Source organism: Trachypithecus francoisi, unplaced genomic scaffold (genome assembly GCF_009764315.1).
Source record: "Trachypithecus francoisi isolate TF-2019V2 unplaced genomic scaffold, Tfra_2.0 Lachesis_group7, whole genome shotgun sequence".
Taxonomy (NCBI): Eukaryota; Metazoa; Chordata; class Mammalia; order Primates; family Cercopithecidae; genus Trachypithecus; species Trachypithecus francoisi.
In genome coordinates, this window is record NW_022681472.1 from 11,004,299 (window position 1) to 11,028,500 (window position 24,202).

Sequence of the window (24,202 nt, forward strand, 5' to 3'; positions counted from 1 at the left end):
AAACAAATTTCTCATTCATTTTATGATCATTTATTCATTCATTCTGAAATATTTCATCAATTTTGAACCAAACACTTCTCACTGCTGGGGGGAGGAAACTGCAAGTAATTATTAATTGACTCTTCTCATTGACCACAAAATTAAAATATATTTATTATACTGGAAAGTGAGGTTTCTTCATTGTGGTTAGATAAAAGAATATGATTCTAGGTGAGAAATGTGTAAAGAGTACAAAAAAAAAATCAATTTAAAATGATTAGGGTGGGCACAGTGGCTCATACCTGTAATCCCAGCACTTTTGGAGCCTGAGGTGGGCGGATCACCTGAGGCCAGGAGTTCAAGACCAGCCTGGCCAACATGATGAAACCCTGTCTCTATTAAAAATACAAAAATTAGCCAGGTGTGGTGGCGCACTTGTGTAATCCCAGCTACTCAGGAGGCTGAGGCAGGAGCATTGCTTGAACCTTGGAGGCGGAGGTTGCGGCGAGCCAAGATGGCACCACTGCACTCCAGCCTGGGCAACAGACAGAGCAAGATTCCATCTCAAAAAAGAAAAAAAAAAATTTTTTTTTAAATGTCACATGTAATTTCACAAGAAAATTAACTGTAACTCAGGTTTATTTTCACATTGTTTAATTTTATACACATTTCACATATCATAAATACACACAATACAAAAAGCTATACAAAAACTCTAGTAATTTAACATTTAAAAAAGGGAGAGGGAGATACTGTATTTGATTTCTGACACTTTTCTGTTTAAATAATACTTAAATTCATTTTTCAAGAAGACAAATTGAAAATCATTAATTTTTCAGAGGGCTCTGTGTTCACATATATTTATCATTCAGGCTGGGCATCATGGCTCACACCTGTAATCCCAGCAATTTGGGAGGCTGAGGCGGGTGGATCACCTAAGGTCAGGAGTTTGAGATCAGCCTGGCCAACACGGCAAAACCCCATCTCTAAATAAAAACAAAACAAAACAAAAATAAATAAATTTATCATTCAAGTATATTTTTATTGAAGCAATAAATCACTTAATTGGCCGCAGAGTCAAACTGGGTAAGCCTCAATAGTGAGCAAAAGTAGAGAACTCTGCTTTCCTCAGCTTAGAATCAGCTTCTAACACACAAAATGCAGAGCACAACAGTGATTTTTAACTGGCGTTATTAAGACCATAGTATAGGGGTGACAATGCACAGCACACCCTATATTGTTTGCTTATAGACTCTTGTTAAAAATATCATACTAAAAATAATAAGAAATTTTATTTTTCCTAATTTCTTTTTTATTCAATTTAAAAAATAATACATCTTTTTCATTGTGCTTGGCAACTGGATATGATATCTGAAGACATAATTTAAACACATAATGGAGAAAATATATACATAACTCCTAAAGGATTTTGACATTGTTTAAATTAAATATAATTTTGGTTCAATAGTTATCAATCACAGCAAATATAAATAACAAAATAATATCATTCACCATACGATCATGTTTTTAAAAAGTGAATTGTTGAGGCACAAAAACATTACATGACTTGCCCAAGGTCATTAAGGGAATGAGGCGCAGAAAACAGCACTTTTTTTCTAATTTAAACAACTATACTAACCCCTAGCTTACGCCATCTATCAAAATCAGGTCAGGGCAACAGATACAGAAATTTAATGCATTATCCAGGAATGTTTGTTTAACCTAAACTGCTGTTATTAATAAACTTAAGAATCTATATGTTTAGCATACATTATTAGGAATTTACAAATAAAACATTTTTCTGAATTATTAGGTGTGTAATTTGTTAGTATTTGACACAATAGCAAAAACAAATTTGACAATACAATTTTAAACCAATGAATTCTGTGAAAGATGCTTACTAACATGATTTTTTAAAAAATACTAATTATAGGACCTACAAAATTCAGAAGACAGTACCTTAGATACAAACACTTAATATAAATATAAATGTATGAAATCATCTTCTAGTTGACCCTTTATTATCAATGAAAACGTTCTAACAAAGCACTCATAATGTTTCCTGGTATTCTTTGATGCTTATCAATCAAAGCTTGAACAGCATTCTTCGTCTATTAAGAAAATAAAAGTTATTGTTAGTAGATCTTAATATAGATTGATTTACCTCCCATCACCCCTAAGAATTAATGCTTTCCTTCTCAGTATACCCGAAGCATATATATTTTTCTTTTTTCTTTTCTTTTTTTTTTTTTTTTTTTTATAGAGATGGGGTTTCACTATGTTTCCCAGGCTGTTCTCAAACTCCTGGGCCCAAGCAATACTTCCACCTTGGCCTTCCAGTGTGCTGGGATTACAGGCATGGGCAACCGTGCCTGGCTGCAGCACATTTCTTATACTTATTTTATTAAGCCTTGAATTATTGTTGTTGTACACGTGTCTATTTTCTATACCAGACTGTAAGCTCCTTAAGATACGTCTTAGTATTTCTCCAGCATTAAGCACAGCAATGCCTTGTACATGATAAACATTGAAGGGGACTTAAAGAAAAAAAATTAAAAGGAAAAAAAGTAGAAAATTTTCTAGTAGGCAAATGGAAGACTTAGTTCTTTCCAGCTATTAGTAAACACTAATGTATGTTTTCTTTTATCACCATATATACTGAACAATTATATCAAGGTCTCACTGTGTTGCTCAGGCTGGTCTCGAACTCCTGGACTCAAGAGATCCTCCTGCCTTGGCCTCCCAAGGTGCTGGGATTACAGGCATGAGTCATTATGCCTGGCCAATTTTTATTTTTAAATTGGTTTATGGCTATTTAAAATTCTGATATATGTATTTACATAGTTCATGGTACACACATATATACTTTTTTAGACTTTAACCTTTAAAGAAGATTAATAAACACTAGGCCAAAGATGTACTTTAAAAATACACCCCTTTGGCTGGGCATGGTGGCTCACACCTGTAATCCTAGGACTTTGGGAGGCTGAGGTGGGCGGATCACCTGAGGACAGGAGTTCGAGAGCAGCCTGACCAACATGGTGAAACCCCATGTCTACTAAAAACACAAAATTAGCAGGCATGGTGGCACATGCCTGTAATCCCAGCTACTTGGGAGGCTGAGGCAGGAGAATCACTTCAACATAGGAGGCGGAGGTTGCAGTGAGCCAAGATTGCACCATTGCAATCTAGCCTGGGCAACAAGAATGAAACTTCATCTCAAAACAAAGCAAAACAAACAAACAAAAAAATGTCCCTCTAAACCACAGTTTTCATACCTGTAAAATGAGAACTACTTCATACAGTTATAAGGATTACATGAAACTGAAGGGACATCTTCAGGTACTTAACATAGTGACTGGCACATAGGTTGTGTTCTATGATGTGTATTAAGTGTACCTCTAGAATTTTATTCATTCATTCAAAAAATATTAGGTGCTTTGGAAATTATAATATTAGTGAAACAAGTCTCTAATCTCAAGGAACTCATAACTTAAAAGGAAAAATCAAGTACAAAGTAACTAAAATGTGAGATCATTGGTGATGCGTATCATCTGAAATATGAAAAGAAAGTGTTCAGAAGTTCAGACCTGAGAGCCCACTGGGTGGGCAGTGAGCAGGGGAGGACACATGAACAGGGTACTGTTTGGTGCGGGTCTCCAAGGACCCATAATATTCTAATAATGGTAAAGGAAGGAGCATGAAGAGAAAAGAGAACAGGAAAAACCACTGTAAGGAATGGCGAGTTAGCCAGTTTGGCTGGAGTTTCAGGTATTCAAAAGGTGGGTGAGGTAAGGCTTTAAAATTAATTTCAATTAAATCATGAAAGGAGTTAAATACCAAGTAAAAAAGCATAGACTTTGAGTATATAAAGCAAAAAAGTATAGACTTGTACCAAGTAAAAAAGTACAAACTGGTGGCGCGTGTCTGTAATTCCAGCTATTTGGGAGGCTGAGGTACAAGAATCACTTGAATCTGGGAGACAAAGGTTGCAGTGAGTCGAGATTGCACCACTGCACTGCAGTCAGGGTTACAGAGTAAGACTGTATCAAAAAGGAAAGAAAGAAAAGAGGGAAATCCCATCACATGATACAACATAGATGAACCTTGAGGACATTATGTTAACTGAAATAAGTCAATCACAAAAAGACAAACACCATGTGATTTCACTCATATGAGGTATCTAAAGTGGTCAAAGTCTTAGAAAAGGAGAATGTTGGTTGCTAGGAGCTGGAGGAAGAGGAAATGGGAAGTTGGTGTTCAATAGGTATAGTCCATTTTGCAAGAAGAAAAAATTCTAGAGATCTGTTGCTCAACAACGTGAATGTACTTAATAGTACTGAACTGTATGCTTTAAAATGGTTAAGACAGTACATGTACGTGTTTTCAGAATAATTTGTTTTACTATGTTTTACCATATTATGTGTTTACCGTATGTTTTACCATAATATGTGTTTTTACCATAATTTATATTTTTCAAAAGAAATCAAACTATACATACACCAAAGACTATATAAAAATCATAATCAAAATACATTCATCCCATTTTACTTTTTGAGTGACAGTGTCTTACTCTGTTGCCCAGGCTGGCATGCAGTGGCACAATCATAGTTCACTGCAACCTTGACCTCCTGGCCTCAGGTCTTCCCACCTCAGCCTCCCAAGGTGATCTGATTACAAGTGTGGGCCACCAAGCATGGCCCATTCATCCCATTTTCTAAGTGATTCAGTTAACATGACATTTATTGCATTTAACAAGAACAGGGTAAAAAAGAAAAAGAGAACATGACATTTGTTGGATTTTTTTTTTTTTATAGTTTTATGCTCTCTGAAAGTATAATTACAAGGTGGGCAGGCTTTTCTCTTCTTCATCTTCCTTCATCTCTTTTCAAAAACTAGTATTACTGACCATTCCCATTTTTTACTACAACCTGACCTGCTGACTTCTGTCACACAAATTTACTTGTTCTCTTACCTCTCTGCCAGTTCCCTTTCAGTCAGCTCTGGCACTTCTTCCTTGGCCTTCTCCTTCAGTGCTGTATCTCCTGCAGTCTGTTCTCAGCACTTTTCTTTCTCTCTCACCTGCCTTATAAAGCTCATGGCTTAAGTAACTGTCTCAGTGCAAATGACTGAAATCTCCATCATTAATTCTGACTTTCTCCCAAACTCCAGTCCAATATTTCCAAAATCCTATGCATAGAAATATATTCCTATCCTATAGGTTACCATAAATTCTATCCCTGGTCCCCACCCATTAAATGTCTGTAGCACCCCCTCACACCCCAACTCCTGCCTGTAGTGACAATAAGTCTCCAGAGATTAGCAAATGTTCCCTAGGGGGTACAATCACCTCTGGTTGAGAACCAATGACCTAGACATGCTTGTAGAATATAAAAATAAATCAGCGACATTCAAAATATAATAATTGAAAATTAAAATCTGTCCTAAAACTAAAAAAGAAAAAGCAATTTACCTTTTCAGCTAATTCTTCCGCTGTTATCTTTGGGTCATACGGAATGGGGTCACCTAAATAGGTCCGTAACTTCACTGGAAAACCTCCATACATTGGAGCAAATGGATAGCGGAATTTTTCATAAAGCCACCTAAATAACCCTGTTTTAGAGTAAACACAATCATCTTAACTTGTTAAGTATTCTGATCATGTAATTGTAAACTTTCAAATTAATTATGTAGAACTTACAGGAAGGTGGCAAAAAGTATCATTTCTTGGCAATTCATACAATTTTTTAAAAAGAAGAGTTTTTCATCAATTATAACAAATATGGCACACCAATGCAAGATATTAAAAATAGGAGAAACTGGGGGGTGGTGAGGAGATTTATGAGAACTCTCTGTACTTTCTATAAACCTAAAAACGCCCCCCAAAAAAGTCTATTAATTATTTTTAATGAGCTTTTAAAAGTATAGAAATTTAACAAAAATAAGTAAAAAATGAAAAAATAAAAATAAAAATACAGTAATTTAAAAGGCAAACAAGTTACTATTATTGCAAAACAAAGGTTAAACTGCTACCAAACTACTAGAGGTGAAAAAGTCTAGAGACTCACAAATAAGTAACTTCGATAAATAAAAGACCAAAAAAAGGAAGAATAAATTTATGTAAATATGAGACTATAATGCAAAATAAACTAGGTAAAGACAAAACATTATTATAAATTAGGAAAAACACATCAAAGCAAATAACTACTAATACTAATGACCAAATATGAAATTTATCAGGATTGAATAAAAGTGGTAATAATGTAAAAATAAACTGATGGACTAAATTTTTTTAAAAATCTAAAATATCATCAAAGGAATCCAAAATAGGCAGGCCATATGGAACACACAGTCATGGATTGTACCAAAAGTTGAAAGTATTGCTTACATATCAAAACACAGAATACACCCTATCCTACAGGACACACACACACACACACACAAAATCACTAGATACTAGTTTTTGGAATATTCAACTTTAAAGTGAAAAAAAGTGAAAAAAAAAAAAGCACAGGCAAAATGAATAAATAAACAAAACTTCTGGAATAATTTCTGATTTGCCACTAAATTCTAAATAAATTAGCCAAGAAAAAATTAGAAGAAATAAGCTGAGCATAGTGGCTCACACCTGTAATCCCAACACTTTGGAAGACTGAAGGGTGGTGGATCACATGAGGTCAAGAGTTCAAGACCAGCCTGGCCAACATGGCAAAACTTTGTCTCTGCTAAAAATATAAAAATTAGCCAGGCATGCTGGCACATGCCTGTAGTCCCAGCTACTCTGGAGGCTGAGGTAGGAGAATCACTGGAACCTGAGAGGTGAAGGTTGCAGTGAGCCGAGATCATGCCACCACACTCCAGTGTGGGTAACGGAGAGAGACTCTGTCTCAAAATACATAAATAGATAGATAGATGAAATAAATCCACCATGAAAGTTAAAGATCTCATCAATCTTCCTTTCCACTTTAAATCTGATAAAAAGGGAAAAAAGTAAGACTTAAAAAACAGAATGCAGTATCAACAAAATAGCAATGTTATACATATAAGAAACAAGGGCAGTTTAAAGCTCTTCAGAAGGGGACTTGTAAGTGGATAGGAACACTAATAATAATAGTGCTAGGATAAAAAGCAAAACAAAGCAAATAATGCTAGGAATATGTAATACAATCAATTAAATATAATATGCAAATCATAGGGTACAACAAGCTGAATATTTCAAAATAAGAAAACAGGTATTGCAAAGAAAAAGCACACCTAATCATTTTTTTTTATTATTAAGTTCCAGGGTACATGTGCACAACGTGCAGGTTTGTTACATATGTATACATGTGCCATGTTGGTGTGCTGCACCCATTAACTTGTCATTTACGTTACGTATATCTCCTAATGCTATCACCCCTCCCCCCACCCCATGACAGGCCCCAGTGTGTGATGTTCCCCTTCCTGTGTCCAAGTATTCTCATTGTTCAATTCCCATCTATGAGTGAGAACATGCGGTGTTTGGTTTTTTGTCCTTGCGATAGTTTGCTGAGAATAATGGATTCCAGCTTCATCCATCTCCCTACAAAGGACATGAACTCATCCTTTTTTATGGCTGCATAGTATTCCATGAGCACACCCAATCATTAACATTGCTATAACTATATTAAAATCTGATTTTTAAAATCGATAAAGGATAGGTAAAAAGAACTTTCCAGTGTAAATGTATTATGGTGTAAAATATTTTTAAAAAGAACAAGAAGTGACAAACCAAAGATAACAAATATGCTATTTCCTTAGGTAGTTCATCTTAGTTCAATATCATATTGTCATCCATTTTTAAAGCTGTAACTTCTGGGGTGAGTGAACGAGACTGTTGGGATACTTTGTAAATGTATTCTAAACCTTGTCACCATGGTTTAAAACAATAAACTAGCTAATTCACTGTGAAGTTTTTTTTTTTGTTTTTTTTTTTTGAGACAGAGTTTCACTCTTGTTGCCCAGGCTGGAGTGCAATGGCACAATCTTGGCTCACCACAACCCTCACCTCCTGGGTTAAAGTGGTTCTCCTGCCTTAGCTTCCCGAGTAGCTGGGATTACAGGCACCCGCCACCATGCCCAGCTAATTTTGTATTTTTAGTAGAGATGGGGTTTCTCCATGTTGGCCAGGCTGGTCTCGACCCCTTGACCTCAGGTGATCCTCCCGCCTCGGCCTCCCAAAGTGCTGGGATTACAGGCGTGAGCCACCGCACCCGGCCTCACTGTAAAGTTTTTAAAAGCCCATTTGAAGAACTTCAGTATGTATATGATTCTCTCAACAAAAATAGAGCATTAAGAACTGCCATTACTTAAAACTAGTTATCATTTGGACTTTAAACGAAAAACGTCTAAACAGTATATCAATTTTCTAAAGATAATAATTCAAAAGGTTTCCTTATAGGGTTCAACAGCCCAAATATTTTAAAAATTACATTGTAATTCAAAACCATACAAATCAGAACTTACTTGTTCCTCCAAGTGATCTAAATCCTTCTCGAATATTTTGTGTAAACATAGGAATAATGGGCTAAAGAAAAGGAGAATTTGAATTAAAAAGTAAATAATCCATTCAATGTCTCCATTAAAGTAACTAATGCAAACTTTTTTTTTTAAGAAAGAGAAAAGGCATCTATGGCCATGCCACCCTGAACATGCCCTATTGCAGGATCAGGCCAGCAGCCCGCAATGCAACAGGGCTCTCTCTTTGTTCCCAGGCAGATTGGCAGGTCGAGAAATAATAGCCACACACAAGATAGTGAAAGCTGGGTCCAGGGGCGTCACCGCCTTCTGGTCCCGTGGTGCTGCCAATGCACTGGATATGCCAGCATTTATTATTAAGTTTAGTGAGGGCAGGGGTAGTTTAGTGAGGGATTTAGGGTCATTTGATTATGACGTGAGATGGTCACATGGGGATGAAGTAATTCTTTAACATAACATCTGTATGCAGAAGTACAGTATACAGAGATAAGAATTTACAATATAGTGTGTGCATCAGTAATTTCTACCAGAGCATTGAAACAGAAACACAGACTTTCCATAACCTATGATTAGCAAGATATTAATCAGCAGTAACAGCTGCAGCAAGAGCTGGTTACAAACAATCCATAGAAACAGGATATGAAGCTAGACAACCAGTTAGACCAGAAATTCTCAGAAGGGAGTATGCCTTAACCCTAAAGAGGCCTATAAGAGCCGTGGCAAGATGAGGGTGTTTATAGCCCTATCTTATCCATATGGACAGGCGCCCCCCCCATGCGCCCATTTACAGGCTCTCCACAAGGGTCACATTCCATTCCCAGAACTATGAACATCTGCTTTTCTGGGACAGGAATCTTGGTGATGTGAAACCTCCCTGACTGCACGTCCATTCATAGGCTCTCTGCAGGGGGAAGCACATCACGTGCTGTTGGCTCATTCTGGCAGTCCAACCTGGCATTGTCTTTACACAACCCTGCATGCAATTTTACATTTACAATAATCAGGAGCATTTCATCTTTTATTCTGTAGCAATAGTTTCAGGGGGTCTCCCTACAATGCCCAATCTTGTCTGATCTCAGAAGCTAAGCAGGGTTGGGTCTGGTTAGTACTGGCATAGGAGAAAGAGAAAAGGTATACACATTTATTAGCATGGGAGTGTGGGGGATCACAAAGTGATTATGCAAACTTTTGAGGGCCTGTTTGATATTATGAAAACAAAATATTTTTAAAATAAAAGCACACGATTGGTTTATCAACTAAATTCAACTTGATCATTTGTAAAAATAGAAACTGGAAACACTACCCTCCAGTGGTAATATATATTTCATTGACCAATTTTCCTAACATTTCACCTAAAACCTTGAAACTCAAAATAGAGATTACAATTTTAAAATGAATGTGGTAAACTGAATTGGCTTTAGTGGGCTACTGAATAGTATGCTCACTGGAGAAAAGTTGCAAGCAGGGATTCTAAGGGGAATTTTTCAGGGGGAGTTGGGGACAGAGTCTCACTCTGTGGCTCAGGCTGGATTGCAGTGGTGTGATCATGACTCACTGCAGCCTCAACCTCCCAGGTTCAAGCAATCCTCCTACCTTAGTCTCCCAAAGTGTTAGGATTATAGGCGTGAGTCACTGTACCTGGCTCCAAAGGGAAATTTATGTATATTTAAATGACAAGTTTTGGCAAGATGCTGTCATGGAATTGGTACAATTTTTTGTGGGTCTATTAAATCTAAAATACTCAACATCAATGAAAAGTAACTAGAAGACTCAACCACATAGACAAAAAGGAAAAGCACATATATTAAAGAATTTGGCCGGGTGCAGTGGCTCGTGCCTGTAATCCCAGCACTTTGGGAGACCAAGGCAGGTGGATCACTTGAGCCCAGAAGTTCGAGACCAGCCTAGGCAACATGGCAAAACCCTGTCTCTACAAAAAGATGTAAAATTATCTGGATGTGGTGGTATGTGCCTGTAGTCTCAGTTACCTGGGAGGCTGAGGTGGGAGGATTGTTTAAGACCAGGAGGCAGAGGTTGCAGCGAACCACGATCACACCACTGGGCTCCAGTATGGGCAATAGAGCGAGACACCGTCTCAAAAAAAAAAAAAAGAATTCTCCATAATTGTTTGATGTTAGAGAATTTCTGCTAATAAGTTCATGATTTTTATTTTCCAAAAATATCAATGATTCAGTATGTTTTTTAATAATGAAGACCTTAAATACATATAAAATAATGAAGTATTGATATGTAAAGAGGTTATGCCACTGTGAATACTGAAGTAGATAAAAAATTGAAACACTTGAAAATATACATAATATACTGAGTTAAATGATGCTTCAGAATAGATAAAATTTTGGTTGGGGGAATATTATATTACTTACAGTCAACCATGAGTAAATGCCTAATACCAAATTACCTGCTTAATGAGTGAGATATTTAAATAAGCTGATATCTTAAAAGTCATTCCTACTAAGCTTTGGAAAACAGTAAAATACAGTGGACTGAAGGAAAGAGACTACAGGCAAAGCCTTCATAAAACCTACTACTTCACATATAACTAACCAATCGTTTGATATCTCTCTCCTCTCACCAGAAGGAAGATGCCTAATATACTGCAGGGACATTGTTTTGTTCACTGCTGTATAGCACCTAGAACAGTGCCTGGAATCCACTAGGTGCTAAAAGAAAGTGAGACGGAGGAATTAAACAAAGAGACAATGCTGCTAAATGAATTAATTTGTACTCTCTGAATACAAAAGTCAGAAGTAGACAGCAGTAATCTCAAAATCAGTTAGGAAAAGGGGAAAAGTTAGGTAAAGAAAAGCAGGCAGCGCTGGGCATGGTGGCTAACGCCTATAATTCCAGCATTTTGGGAGGCCGAGGCAGGTGGATCACTTGAGGTCAAGAGTTCGAGACAAGCCTGGCCAACATGGTGAAACCCCATCTCTACTAGAAGTACAAAAATTAGCCAGGCGTGGTGGCCAGTGTCTGTAACCCCAGCTACTCGGGAGGCTGAGGCAGGAGAATCACTTGAACCTAGGAGGCGGAGGTTGCAGTGAGCAGAGATCACGCCATTGCGCTTCAGTCTCGGTGACAGAGCAAGACTCTGTCTCAAAAAAAATAATAAAAAAGAGCAGTCAAATGAAGAAATTAAAATTTGATAGAGTTAACTCATAAAGCTAAAACACAAGAAGATAAAGAAGATAAAATACACTGAATTATTTATACATATAAGTAAATATAGTTTATTTGCTTGTTTTTGTAGAGATGGGGTCTTGCTTTGTTGCTCAGGTTAGTCTTGAACTGGCTTCAAGGGATCCTCCTGCCTCAGCCTCCCAAAGTGCTGGGATTACAGGCATGAGCCTCCATACTTGGCCTTTAATAATAATTATTATTATTATATAATATATAATAATTATTATATAATAATTATATAATTATATTATTGATTATTATTATCTGGAAATCACTACTAGTTTTGTAAAATAAAATTAGTTATGTAAAATAAAATATTAGGATAGCTGAAATCCTAATGTTTTAAATAGTTATAAAATGTCTTTAGAGTTGAGAACCGAAAATGTCCAAGAAGAAACAGAACTGTTTCAGCTCATGCATATGCCATTTGCCACTTCCAACCAGTATGGCTGGATTTATATCTACTGACTGGCATGATCCCAGAATTCTGTATTGATGTATGCATTTATAAAGACTTTTCTGTTGAAATATCATTCCTTAAATAGCTACCTCTCCAAAAGCTGGACATTTCTAGAGCCCACTAAATAAAAGAAAGCTTACCCTAGCAGGCTCAATATTCCCCACTATAGTCTGGGAATATGGTTTCTACATTGGCACTCAAGCTTTCATCCTTAAAGCCACAAGCATTACTTTACCCCAACTTGATCTTGCAATATAATTATTCATTCCTCTTATTTAAGATGGAGTCTTGCTCTGTTGTCCAGGCTGGAGTGCAGTGGCATGATCTAGGCTCATTGCAACCTCCGCCTTCTGGGTTTTTAAGTGATTCTCCTGCCTCCGCTTCCCATGTAGCTGGGATTACAGGCATGCACCACCACACCCAATTAATTTTTTTGTGTGTTTTTAGTAAAGACAGAGTTTGACCATGTTGGCCAGGCTGGTCTGGATCTCCTGACCTCAAGTGATCTGCCCGCCTCAGCCTTCATTCCTTCTTTTATGCATACTTTGTACACAAAGGAGTTGCATCAGCAACCTAGAATTCAATTGTTTACATATATAAATGTGTCTATATGTATGTGTGTAAGAGTGGGGGGGGAGAGAGAGAGAGAGAGAAAGTATGTATATATATATTTTTTGAGGCAGAGCCCTGCTGTCGCCCAGGCTGGAGCACAATGGCACAATCTTGGCTCACTGCAACCTCTGCCTCCCAAGCTCAAGTCATCCTCCAACCTCAGTTATCTGAGTAGCTAAGACCATGCCCAGCTAATTTTTGTACTTTTAGCAGAGATGGGGTTTCACCATGTTGCCCAGGCTGGTCTCAAACTCCTGGCCTCAAGTGATCCTCCTGCCTTGGCCTCCGAAAGTGCTGGGATTACAGGCATGAGCCCCCATGTCCAGCTAAGAATGTATATTTTTAAAAACTATTATTGGGGTCTTGACATCTTAACTCTGTCACTAAAAATGTGGTAGCCATTGTACAAGTTACTTACCATGTTTAAGCCTCACGTTCTTCATGCAAAACATGGGGATAAATAATAATAATTATCTCTATGTCAAAGCTTTTTATGGATAAAGTGAGATAATTAATATAATTTTATTGAAACAAAATATTATTTTCTTTTATATCTGCTATTTATTTTACAATTAAATGGGCTAGTTTTCTCCTCAACTTATTTAGACATGAAATTAGCTAAAAGTTCTTATCAAAGTCATAAGTCTCAAGAATTCACAAAACCAGGGTGATTTATATTATATCAAAAGTCTGCCACTTTCAAATAAACCATAATATTTTCTACCAATATTTTGTGAACTTGCCTTGACAATCAGGCTTTTTCCCCTTTAATTTCTATTACTATGTCACAATTTAAATGTGGTTAATCCTGTAACAATAGCCTTAAATTTTGTTCACAGCTTATAATTTGTGAGGTCTATTAAGGGATTTTCCAGATGGGATACTTGTGCCACTTACAACTGTCTCTCTCTATATATATATTACTGAAAGGTTTCCCTCACGTATCTGGGAAGCCCCTTCAGTCTCGGATGTCAGCAGACTCACTGTGCAATGTAGTCAGGAATGGCAACAGTACCAGTTGCCTCGAGTTCTGAACTGTGTGCTCTGCTCTGCTGCTGCCTTGCTGAGTGACCAGATCCCTTCCATCCCTCCATCTCTCTGTGCCTGAGTCTCCTCATCTGCAACATTGGAATAATTATATGCGTCACCTCCTTACTGAATAGGAGTACAAGAGAAAGAGTTTAAAAGTGCTATGAGATGTTAGGGTGGCACAATATTTATCAAACATATAAGATTTGTTTGTTTTTAAACTTATAGAAAGGTATTTCTTAAACTTTCTGAAGTTTTATATACAAATCTCAAATTATTTAGATTATTTAAATTAATTATCTGGAAACTCGAAGATTAGAAAGAGTTCTTTTCTCTATATCATTTATCCCTTTCAGGTCTTCTTCCAAGCAATATGTTGTTGAAAATGTAAACTAAAGAATGAGGAATTAGAATCCCATGGCATATTTATGTGATTTTAAATCTATTTTTGTCATCTTTATCTTAAACTTTTGAAGCAACAATTCTTTGAAAATATAAACTTGAAAACTTAACCTTATCTTTGATTAGGATTTTAGCTTTTATCATTGTTTTCATATACATTGTATTATTCTTAATTTTTGTATAACTGCGTATATCCTTTTATATTCTATATTATTCATATAGCCTAGGTTTTTGTTTTCTACGTCAGTGCTTAAGACTTTGGGAAATAAGTAAAATGTGCCATAATTCATTTTCTATACAACTAAAAAACTAAGTTACTGACAATATTCTTTAACTGGCCTGGAAAAAGAACAATACTCTATCAAACATAACTTCTTTTTCTGACAATCAAAATTAAACAGAAACCGAAGGAGAAACATTCCATAGGTAATAGATAAGTGTTTCATAGGCTAAAGTACAATATGGAGACCAAAAGGCTAGGCAATACTTTCCAAAGCCAAAATAAAAGAACGGCCGGGCGCAGTGGCTCAAGCCTGTAATCCCAGCACTTTGGGAGGCCAAGGCGGGCGGATCACGAGGTCAGGAAATCGAGACCCTCCTGGCTAACACGGTGAAACCCCGTCTCCACTAAAAATACAAAAAACTAGCCGGGCGCGGTGGCGGGCGCCTGTAGTCCCAGCTACTCGGAGGCTGAGGTGGGAGAATGGCGGGAACCCGGGAGGCGGAGCTTGCAGTGAGCTGAGATCCGGCCACTGCACTCCAACCTGGGCGACACAGCGAGACTCCGTCTCAAAAAAAAAAAAAAAAAAAGAACAAAATGACATTCAAATTCTCCAGTCATGTTTTTTTTGTTGTTGTTGTTTTGTTTCTGAAAGAGAGTCTCGCTCTGTCACCCAGGCTGGAGTGCAGTGGTGCGATCTCAGCTCACTGCAACCTCCACCTCCCAGGTTCAAGCAATTCTCCTGCCTCAGCCTCCCGAGTAGCTGGGATTACAGGCATGCACCACCATGCCCAGCTAATTTTTGTATTTTTAGTAGAGACGAGGTTTCACCATGTTGGCCAGGCTGGTCTCAAACTCCTGATCTCGTGGTCCGCCCGCCTCAGCCTCCCAAAGTGCTGAGATTACAGACATGAGTCACCGCACCTGGCCTATGTACTAATTTTCAAAGTATTGCAGTGAAAGTGTCTAAGTTCTTATACACTTTGGCTCATTACTTAACCATGTATTTTAAATTTGACTAAGCTTTACTTTAATAATTAATTTTATACAACTTACCACTTTTGCATCAATTGCAACCTGAGCGAAGCCTTTGCGATGACCCCATACAATGTTGTAAGTTTCATCACTAATTAGGGCTTCTCGAACTCCACCTGGTGAGATAGCTAACAAGTGGCCACTCCTCAGAATTTCAACACATTTTTCTCTTGGTCCATGTAGAGCACAAAACACATCCAGTAATAAACTAAAGCCTGTAAGAAACATGAGTATGAAGATATGACATAATTATTTCTTGTTTGATTCTTCTAAAGCAAAAATCTTCACAAACTACATAGTTTACTATTTATACTTAAATCATAACTTTTACATTTTAAAATCAACAAAAACCCAAAAGGTTAACTTAAGCTTGATATTGTTGGTTAAGTAATAGCTGCATCTTACTTATCACCTACCATTGATTACCATCTCATACTGACTACCTACTACCCTGGCTCAAATTCTTAAGTAAAACTCACAACAATCTTGACAAACAGGTATTCTTCCCCCACCTTTACAAATGGGAAAACTTGGGCTTACAGAATAATAGCTTGCTCAAAGTCACACATCTAAGAAGTGGCAGGGCAGAGACTCCAGAAATGGGATTCTGATGGGATTCAAAAATGATATTCCATTAGCAATCAGAAATCTAATCTTCCATTAACCCTATAAAAAAGAGAATCACTCAGGAGAATGTTAATCTAACTATGCTTAGCTCTGCCAAAAGTGGCAAGACCATGATCAAATCTATTTAAAATTAAAAGTTAGATGCTAATTCTATAATTAAATTTTTAAAATAATAATAGCAAACATCATTAAGAGATTTTAATAAAGTGAGAGTGCTTGACTCAAGAACAGTTAATTCCAAGTCTTAATATTTTACTGCTTTCCAAATTACAACTTTTTTTTTTTTTTTTTTTTTGAGACGGAGTCTTGCTCTGCCACCCAGGCTGGAGTGCAGTGGCCGGATCTCAGCTCACTGCAAGCTCCGCCTCCCGGGTTTACGCCATTCTCCTGCCTCAGCCTCCCGAGTAGCTGGGACTACAGGCGCCCGCCTCGTCGCCCGGCTAGTTTTTGGTATTTTTTAAGTAGAGACAGGGTTTCACCGTATTAGCCAGGATGGTCTCGATCTCCTGACCTCGTGATCCGCCCGTCTCGGCCTCCCAAAGTGCTGGGATTACAGGCTTGAGCCACCGCGCCCGGCCCAAATTACAACTATTTATGGATGAAAGAAATAATCCTGTTTGTAATTAAATATTTTAATCAAATCCCATACTGGAACTTCTGAGGACTGATGTTAGTATACATTATTCCCTGAGAATGGGAAATATAGGGATGCATTTGATGTTAAAAACTACGCAGACTCGTCAGACACGATGGCTCACGCCTGTAATACCAGCACTTTGGGAGACAGAGGCAGGCGGATCACTTACAGTCAGGAGTTCAAGACCAACCTGGCCAACGTGGTGAAACCCTGTCTCTACTGAAAATACAAAAATCAGCCTGGCGTGGTGGCACGTGCCTGTAATCCAACTACTCAGGAGGCTGAGGCAAGAGAATGGCTTCAACCCAGGAGGCAGAGGTTGCAGTGAGCCAAGATCAAATCACTGCACTCCAGTCTGGGCAACAGAGCGAGACTCTCTCAAAAAAAGTAAAAATAAAAATTTGTCACTCCACATCATATTAAATGTTCACTGATTCAACTAGATGCATTCTGATAATGAATGAATGAACAGGGGAGGATTCATACATAATAAAACATACAATTTCTTTTTTTTTTTGGAAACAGGGTCTTGCTCTGTCACCCAGGCTGGAATGCAGGGGCACAAAAGTAGCTCACTAGAGCCTTGCTCTACTGGGCTCAAGCGATCCTCTCACTCAGCCTCCTAAGTAGATGGGACTCCAGGCACTGTGCCACCATGCCTGACTGATGTTTTTTTCTTTAACTTTTAGTAGAGACGAGGTCTTGCTATGTTGCCCAGGCTGGTTTCAACCTTCTGAGCTCCAGCAACACTCCACTTCAGCCTCACAACGTGCTGGAATTATAGCTGTGAGCCACAGCACTCACCCTAAAATCTCTCTTGTGCTGAGAATTATGATTTTATTCCTTCAGAAAGCAAAGAAGGACTTAAGGTAAATTAGCATCAAAATATTTAAAAAATCATAAAGAGGGTAATGTTTTGAAAAAGGCAAATGTTAAAAATATTCACATTTTATTATTCCTAAAAACAAAAACAAAAAAAAAAAAGAAGCAACCTAATGTTCCACAAGAGAAAAACAGTTAAGTAAATGTTCTAGTCATACACTAAACCTTTTTCTTATAAAACATGGTAAAAATGTTAATGCTAACATTAAATCTTAAAAAAAACCCCACAAAATTGCCTATGCGACTGTAAGTAAAAAAATAAACTAAATAAACAATGGTAACATTATGTTAAGATAGTAAAATTATAATGATGTTCTGTTTTTTAGTTTCCAAATCTACTACAGTGATCATGTTAGTTTTTTACAGAAAACATAGCCAATACTGCTTATACACAAAGTACAAACGGTTTTTTAGTGACACACGGATACCCAAAGCATTAGCTGTTATAGGCAATGAAGTAGATCATTACTTAATTCATTGTTTGGTTGTGTTTGTCTGGTTGATATGTCAGCTTTTGCTTTTATTCCACAGAACATACTATCAACTCTCTTGGCTTGTTTCTGGTGATTCAGTGACAAAAGAAAGCAAGATTTAATCTCAATGAGTTTACTCAAGAATGATATTTGTAAAACTCTAAACCATTTGGTTAATTAATCTTTTTAAAATATATATATATGGGGTGGCCAGGCACGGTGGCTCATGCCTATAATCTCAGTAGTTTAGGGAGGCTAAGGTAAGCGAATCACCTGAGGTCAGGAGTTCGAGACCAGCCTGGCCAACACGGTGAAACTCCATCTCTACTAAAAGTACAAAAATTAGCCAGGCATGGTGGCAGGAGCCTGTAATCCTAGCAACTTGGGAGGCTGAGGCAGGAGAATCACTTGAACACGAGAGGCGGAGGTTGCAGTGAGCTGAGATTGCACCATTGCACTCCAGCCTGGGCAACAAGAGTGAGATTCCTTCGCAAAATAAATAAATAAATATATACATAAACACACACACATACATATACACACATACATACACATACACACACACACACATATGGCCAACTAGGCATGGCGGCTCATGCCTATAATCCCAGCATTTTGGGAAACCGAGGCGGGTATATTACCTGGGGTCAGGAGTTCGAGACCAACCTGGACAACATGGTAAAACCCTCTCTACTAAAAATACAAAAATTAGCCAGGTGTGGTGGCAGGCGCCTGCAATCCCAACTACTTGGGAGGCTGAGGCACGAGAACTGGTTGAACCCAGGAGGCGGAGGTTGCAGTGAGCCAAGATTGTGCCACTGCACTCTAGCCCAGGTGACAGACCAAGACTGTCTCAAAATAAAATATATATATATATATACACACACACACACATATGACCTTTATAAACATATTTTTTTTTTTTTTTTTTGAGACGGAGTCTCGCTCTGTCCTCTAGGCTGGAGTGCAGTGGCGCAATCTTGGCTCACTGCAAGCTCCACCTCCCAGGTTCACGCCATTCTCCTGCCTGAGCCTCCAGAGTAGCTGGGACTACAGGCGCCCGCCACCGCGCCCGGCTAATTTTTTGTATTTTTAGTAGAGACGGGTTTTCACCGTGGTCTCGATCTCCTGACCTTGTGATCCACCCGCTTTGGCCTCCCAAAGTGCTGGGATTACAAAACAGATTTTTTTAAATGTGATCTTCACGGCTGGGTGCAGTGGCTTACACTTGTAATCCCAAACCTTTTGAAGGCCACAGTGGGAGGATCACTTGAGGCAAGGAATTTCAGACCAGCCTGGGCAACATAGTAAGACCCCATATCTAAATAAGTAATTATAAATAATGTAGTACTCAATCTTACTGTTATAAATTTTATCAGGCAAGTTACACATGATAAGAGACATGATATATATACTCTTTAAGGTAGTATAATATTATGTGAAGACAAAAATTCACCTTTTTTTTTTTTTTTTGAGATGGAGTCTTACTCTGTTGCACAGGCTGGAGTGCAGTGGCACGATGTCAACTTACTGTAATCTCCGCCTCCCAGGTTCAAGTGATTCTCCTGACTCAGCCTCCCGAGTAGCTGGGCCTACAGCAGGCCTATTAGCCACCATACTGGACTAATTTTTGTATTTTTAGTAGAGACGGGGTTTCACCATGTTGGCCAGGCTGGTCTTCAACTCCTGACCTCAGGTGATCTGCCCACCTCATCCTCCCAAAGTGCTGGAATTACAGGCATGAGCCACTGTGCTCGGCCAAGACAAAATATATCACGACTTTTTATTTTTTTTAAACTAATTTTAATTTGCTATCAAACTGAGAGTTATCAAACTCTAATTATAACAAAATTAAACTCCAAAAATCAGTATTTCATGAAAAAATTCATTACATGAAAAATCAACTGAGCTCTAAATCAAAGTATAAATTGGCAAAAATCACATTTTATGTTTTTAAAGTTACAGTTCAAGATACAACTTAGAAAAATAACAAGTAAATACCTGCTTAAAAAGGAAAAAATTACTAATTGGGTAGATATTCACTATGTAGTTAATGGGTACACTAGAAGCTCAGACTTCACCACTACACAATAGATGCATTAAGAAAACTGCACTTATACCCCCTTAATATATAAAAATATATTTTTTAAAAAAGGAAAATTTAAAAACATTTTTAAAAAACATTATGTTGTATACCATAAAGTACAATTTTCACTTAAAAATAAACAATTTAAAAATGTATAAAATAAAAAATGAGCTAACATTTTTGGCCAAAATGTCTTTATTTTTAGATATATTGCCTAAAAAGGATGATTAGATATTCCCATATTAGAGTTACAAGTTTGTTACATACACCCTAAAAAGGCAAAAAGCTTTTTCAAATGACATTAGAGAGCTCAAGATAGAGATGACCACATAACTTGGTTTTGTTAATAAAACATTTTTACATTACTATCTACGGTGAAAGTTTACCTGGAATTTTAAAGACAAAGTGATCAGCTACTACTCGGCAAGTTCTGCCTTTGTGTATAAATATTTTGGCCATGAAATAGTAAAAATCTATAGGAATAGCTCCATGATAAAAAATTATAAGTGCTGGTCCATCTTCTGGTATTTTTTCCATTCCATGAACTTCATAACCTGTTCGAAAGACAAAATGCATACACTTAAAATAAATTCATTAATTTGTTTACACTAAAGGATGGTTGGTAGCTCAGCCTTTTCTCACAAAAGTCCACTAGTCTTTCTGGTTCTCTTCCCCTTTCCCCCTTCTTCTCTCTCTTTCCTCTTCTCTTTCTTTCTTGAACAAATCAGTCCTACAGCCATTAGGTGGGCTACAGTGAAGCGGACACCTGTTTGGAGAGGTGGCCTGGAGTATTGGTGCCAGACACTAAGGAGGGCACCAACACAGGTGGCGTGGAGTGGGGAGTCAGCCAGAGCAGTCATGAGGGCACCACACAGAAGACAGCCTATCACAGGGTGGAGGGCTGCTGAGGGGGAGGAGAGGAGGCAAGGGTCACGGAAGCTTGGGGGGTCACAGCCTGAATGAAATGGGGGCATCCACAACCAGCAGCAGCCTGGCAGGAGGGGCCAGAGCCCAAAACAGGTGGCCTGGTGTGGGGCATCACAGCCTCAGCGGCTAGCCAGGGCACTGTATAGAGTGGTGGCCTGGCACAAGCAAGGAGAGGGCATCCATGAGTTCTAGGGGAAGGCAGCAATGATGGGAGATGGGTAACACACAGGGGGACTGATCAAATGAGTCAACATAGCAAGAATAATGGGAGCCAGGTTTCACTGTGAGAGGACGGGGTTGAAAACATTTAAAAAGGAGAGTATTATTAATAGGAGAAACTCTGTAGCCAGAAGGGAACATCACTCCCACCCTACTAATGAGAAAAAGCCTGGAATACAAATCTTTTTTCTTAAGCATGTCAGAGAGCAGTGGTCATATGGCAACCAGGAGAACTGAACTTCAAAGGGTGATAAACCCCTCTAAGGAAAGATAAAAACTGGGAATGGGAGGAAGAGACAGATGCCATAAAAGTAGGTAAGCAGTGACACATTAAAAAATACTTCAAGTCCCAGGGTGGGCTAGTATTGAATGTAGAAACTCTGGAAGCCCCAAGTAGTCACTCTCCAACTTCTCCACAGACCTCAGTGTGTGCTCACAAGAAAGATTAGAGGTGAAGCTGGAGAGTAAAGAGAGCCCCTGCTAATGGTACAGGGAACAAAAATCCCCACTTACTTCCTGGAATTTTCTCTCATAGAAGCAAAACCTGTCAGACACTGCGAAAGGGGCAGGAAACCCTTTCACTCCCTCTGAGAAAAGGGTATATGCAAAAGGCATGTAATGCTGGGAGGGGCAGAGCTCCACTCCCCTTCCCCACACACTCCTCCACCCTCACCAGCCCAGTGTCAGGTGAAAGCTCACTATTCTAGAGAAGGGGTAGAAGCAAAATATCTACCGCTGGGCAGTAGGGGTGGGTGGCAGGAAATTCTGGGGGGCCCAGAGTACTTAAGTGACATAAATCAGAGATCTACCACAGAGGCAGTGGCAGCAAACTTGTTCCCATGACAAAAACCCCCAACACAAGGAGAAGGGAAGGGAACACAGAAAGCCTCACCCCTAAGCCGCAGGAATAAAGAGCCCAGTAAGATTTTAGCTAAACCTGAAAACTGAGGAGTGCTATACCTCAGCTCCTGGGGGAATGAGGGCAGGGGCATGAAGAAGGGGTGTGAGGAGTCCCCATGTACCCCCATGTGGAGTTATAAGCAAAGGTGACCTTTTCCTGGGGTCACAGGAGGGGCATGAAGAGACTCCTCCTGTGGCAAAGGCATACAAGACTGAAGGTGGAGCAGAAACAACCAAAAAATCCCTCTACTTCAGGCCCTACACTATGCACAAGATAACAGTAGAAGTCTGAAGTCTGTGCTGAATTGAAGGTAGCTGCAGCGCAGCAATAAAAGCCAAATCCAGTTCCACCACTCAGTAAATTGAATCCACCACCAACCAACCACCAATGGCCTAACAGATTCTTAGTCATAAATACTATTTATGAGCCAATTCTCAGTCATAAATACGATTTACCCATTGTTCTTTTACAATGGCCAGAATTGGATTAAAAAATGACGTAAAATAGCAAGAAAAAAAACCCACTGTCAAGAGCTAAAACAATTAACACACCCAAATGTTGAAACTATCAGATGGAAACTATAAAATAACTATGATTAATAAGTTAAAGAGGAATGCAGTGGCTCAAGCCTGTAATCCCAACACTTTGGGAGACTGAGGTGGTAGGACTTTTGAGCCCAAGAGTTAGAGACCAGCCTGGGCAACATGGCAAGACCCATCTCTGCAAAAACATAAAAAAAATTAATTGGGCATGGTGGCATGTGCCTGTAGTCTCAGTTACTTGGGAGGCTGAGGCGGGAAGATTGCTTGAGCCCAGAAGGTGAAGGCTGTAGTGAGCTATGATCATGCCACTGCACTCCAGGCTGGGTTTGGCTAAACTCACAGGTGACAGTGTGAGACCCTGACTCTAAAAATAAAAATGAATAAATAAACTTAAAGGATCTAGTGGAAAAGGTGGATACATGTGCAATCAGATTAGGAATTTCAGCAGAAAGATGGAAATTATAAAAAAATAGAGTCAAATAGGAAGGCTGTAAACTTAAATGAACTCTAAAGATTTGATGTTAGTAACATAACAATGTTAATTTTCCAATTTTAATGGGTTTACTGAGGTTAAGTATGAGAACATCCTTATTTGCAGAAGCCATCAAATAAGTTACAACTTCTCTGAGATAACATGACCTACAGTAAATTTAAAAATGAGTCATAAAATAATTCATCAATAAAAACAGAAAAAGTAGGCCAGGTGTGATGGCTTAAGCCTGTAATGCCAGTTCTTTGGGAGGCCAAGGCAGGAGGATTGCTTGAGGCTAGGAGTTCAAGATCAGCCTGGGCAAATCAGTGAAATCCCTGTCTCTACAAAAAAAAAAAAAAAAAAAAAATTTTTAAGTAAATACAGGCCGGGCACAGTGGCTCATGCCTATAATACCAGCACTTTGGGAGGGTGAGGCGGGAGGACCACCTGAGGTTAGGAGTTCGAGACCAGCCTGGCCAACATGGTGAAACCCTGTCTCTACTAAAAATATAAAAATTAGCCAGGTGTGGTGGCATGCACATACAGTCCCAGCTACTCGGGAGGCTGAGGCACGAGAATCGCTTGAACTTGGGAAGCGGAGGTTGCAGTGAACTGAGCTCACACCACTGCACTCCAGCCTGGGACACAAGAGAGAGACTCTGTCTCAAAACTAAGTAAATATAAATAAAAATAAAAAATACATATATTTAAAACAGGAAAAATTATTAGTGACCCAATGTAAAATAAAATACCATTTACACTGTTACATATACACAGATACCACAATGCTGTAAACTTGAAGTTCATTCACAAACATAAGACTTCATTTTTATGTATTTAAACAATTCCTTAGAAATGTCCTCATTCTATTCATGAAAAAAACAAAAATGATTTTGTACAACCTTATTACATGTGGGGGAAAAACTTTAATCACAGATTTGAACTAGATTACAAGAAAATCTCTGTCCTGTAGTAAAAGCAAGATCAGAGGCTCATGCCATCCCT

The 24,202-nt window shown here is 38.5% G+C and overlaps 1 protein-coding gene across 9 annotated transcripts in view; it reads right to left on the reverse strand.

The window, feature by feature from the left end:
• Positions 1-616: 616 nt before the first annotated feature.
• TMEM68 (transmembrane protein 68) overlaps positions 617-24,202 on the reverse strand; it is a 39,613-nt gene continuing 16,027 nt past the window's right edge. For 3 of the 9 annotated variants that reach the window (XM_033203702.1, XM_033203701.1, XM_033203703.1), the window contains exons 4-9: positions 20,523-20,690; positions 15,453-15,646; positions 8,464-8,524; positions 5,453-5,592; positions 4,955-5,065; positions 1,973-2,090 (exon numbers count right to left, since the gene is read on the reverse strand). In XM_033203702.1, the coding sequence (XP_033059593.1) occupies positions 4,973-5,065; positions 5,453-5,592; positions 8,464-8,524; positions 15,453-15,646; positions 20,523-20,690 (656 nt within the window). In that variant the 3' untranslated portion in view covers positions 1,973-2,090; positions 4,955-4,972. Of the gene's footprint in view, positions 2,091-4,954; positions 5,066-5,452; positions 5,593-8,463; positions 8,525-13,057; positions 13,864-15,452; positions 15,647-20,522; positions 20,691-24,202 lie in introns of those variants that run through there. The other 6 variants (XM_033203705.1, XM_033203704.1, XM_033203709.1 and 3 more) reach the window with 4 other exon arrangements.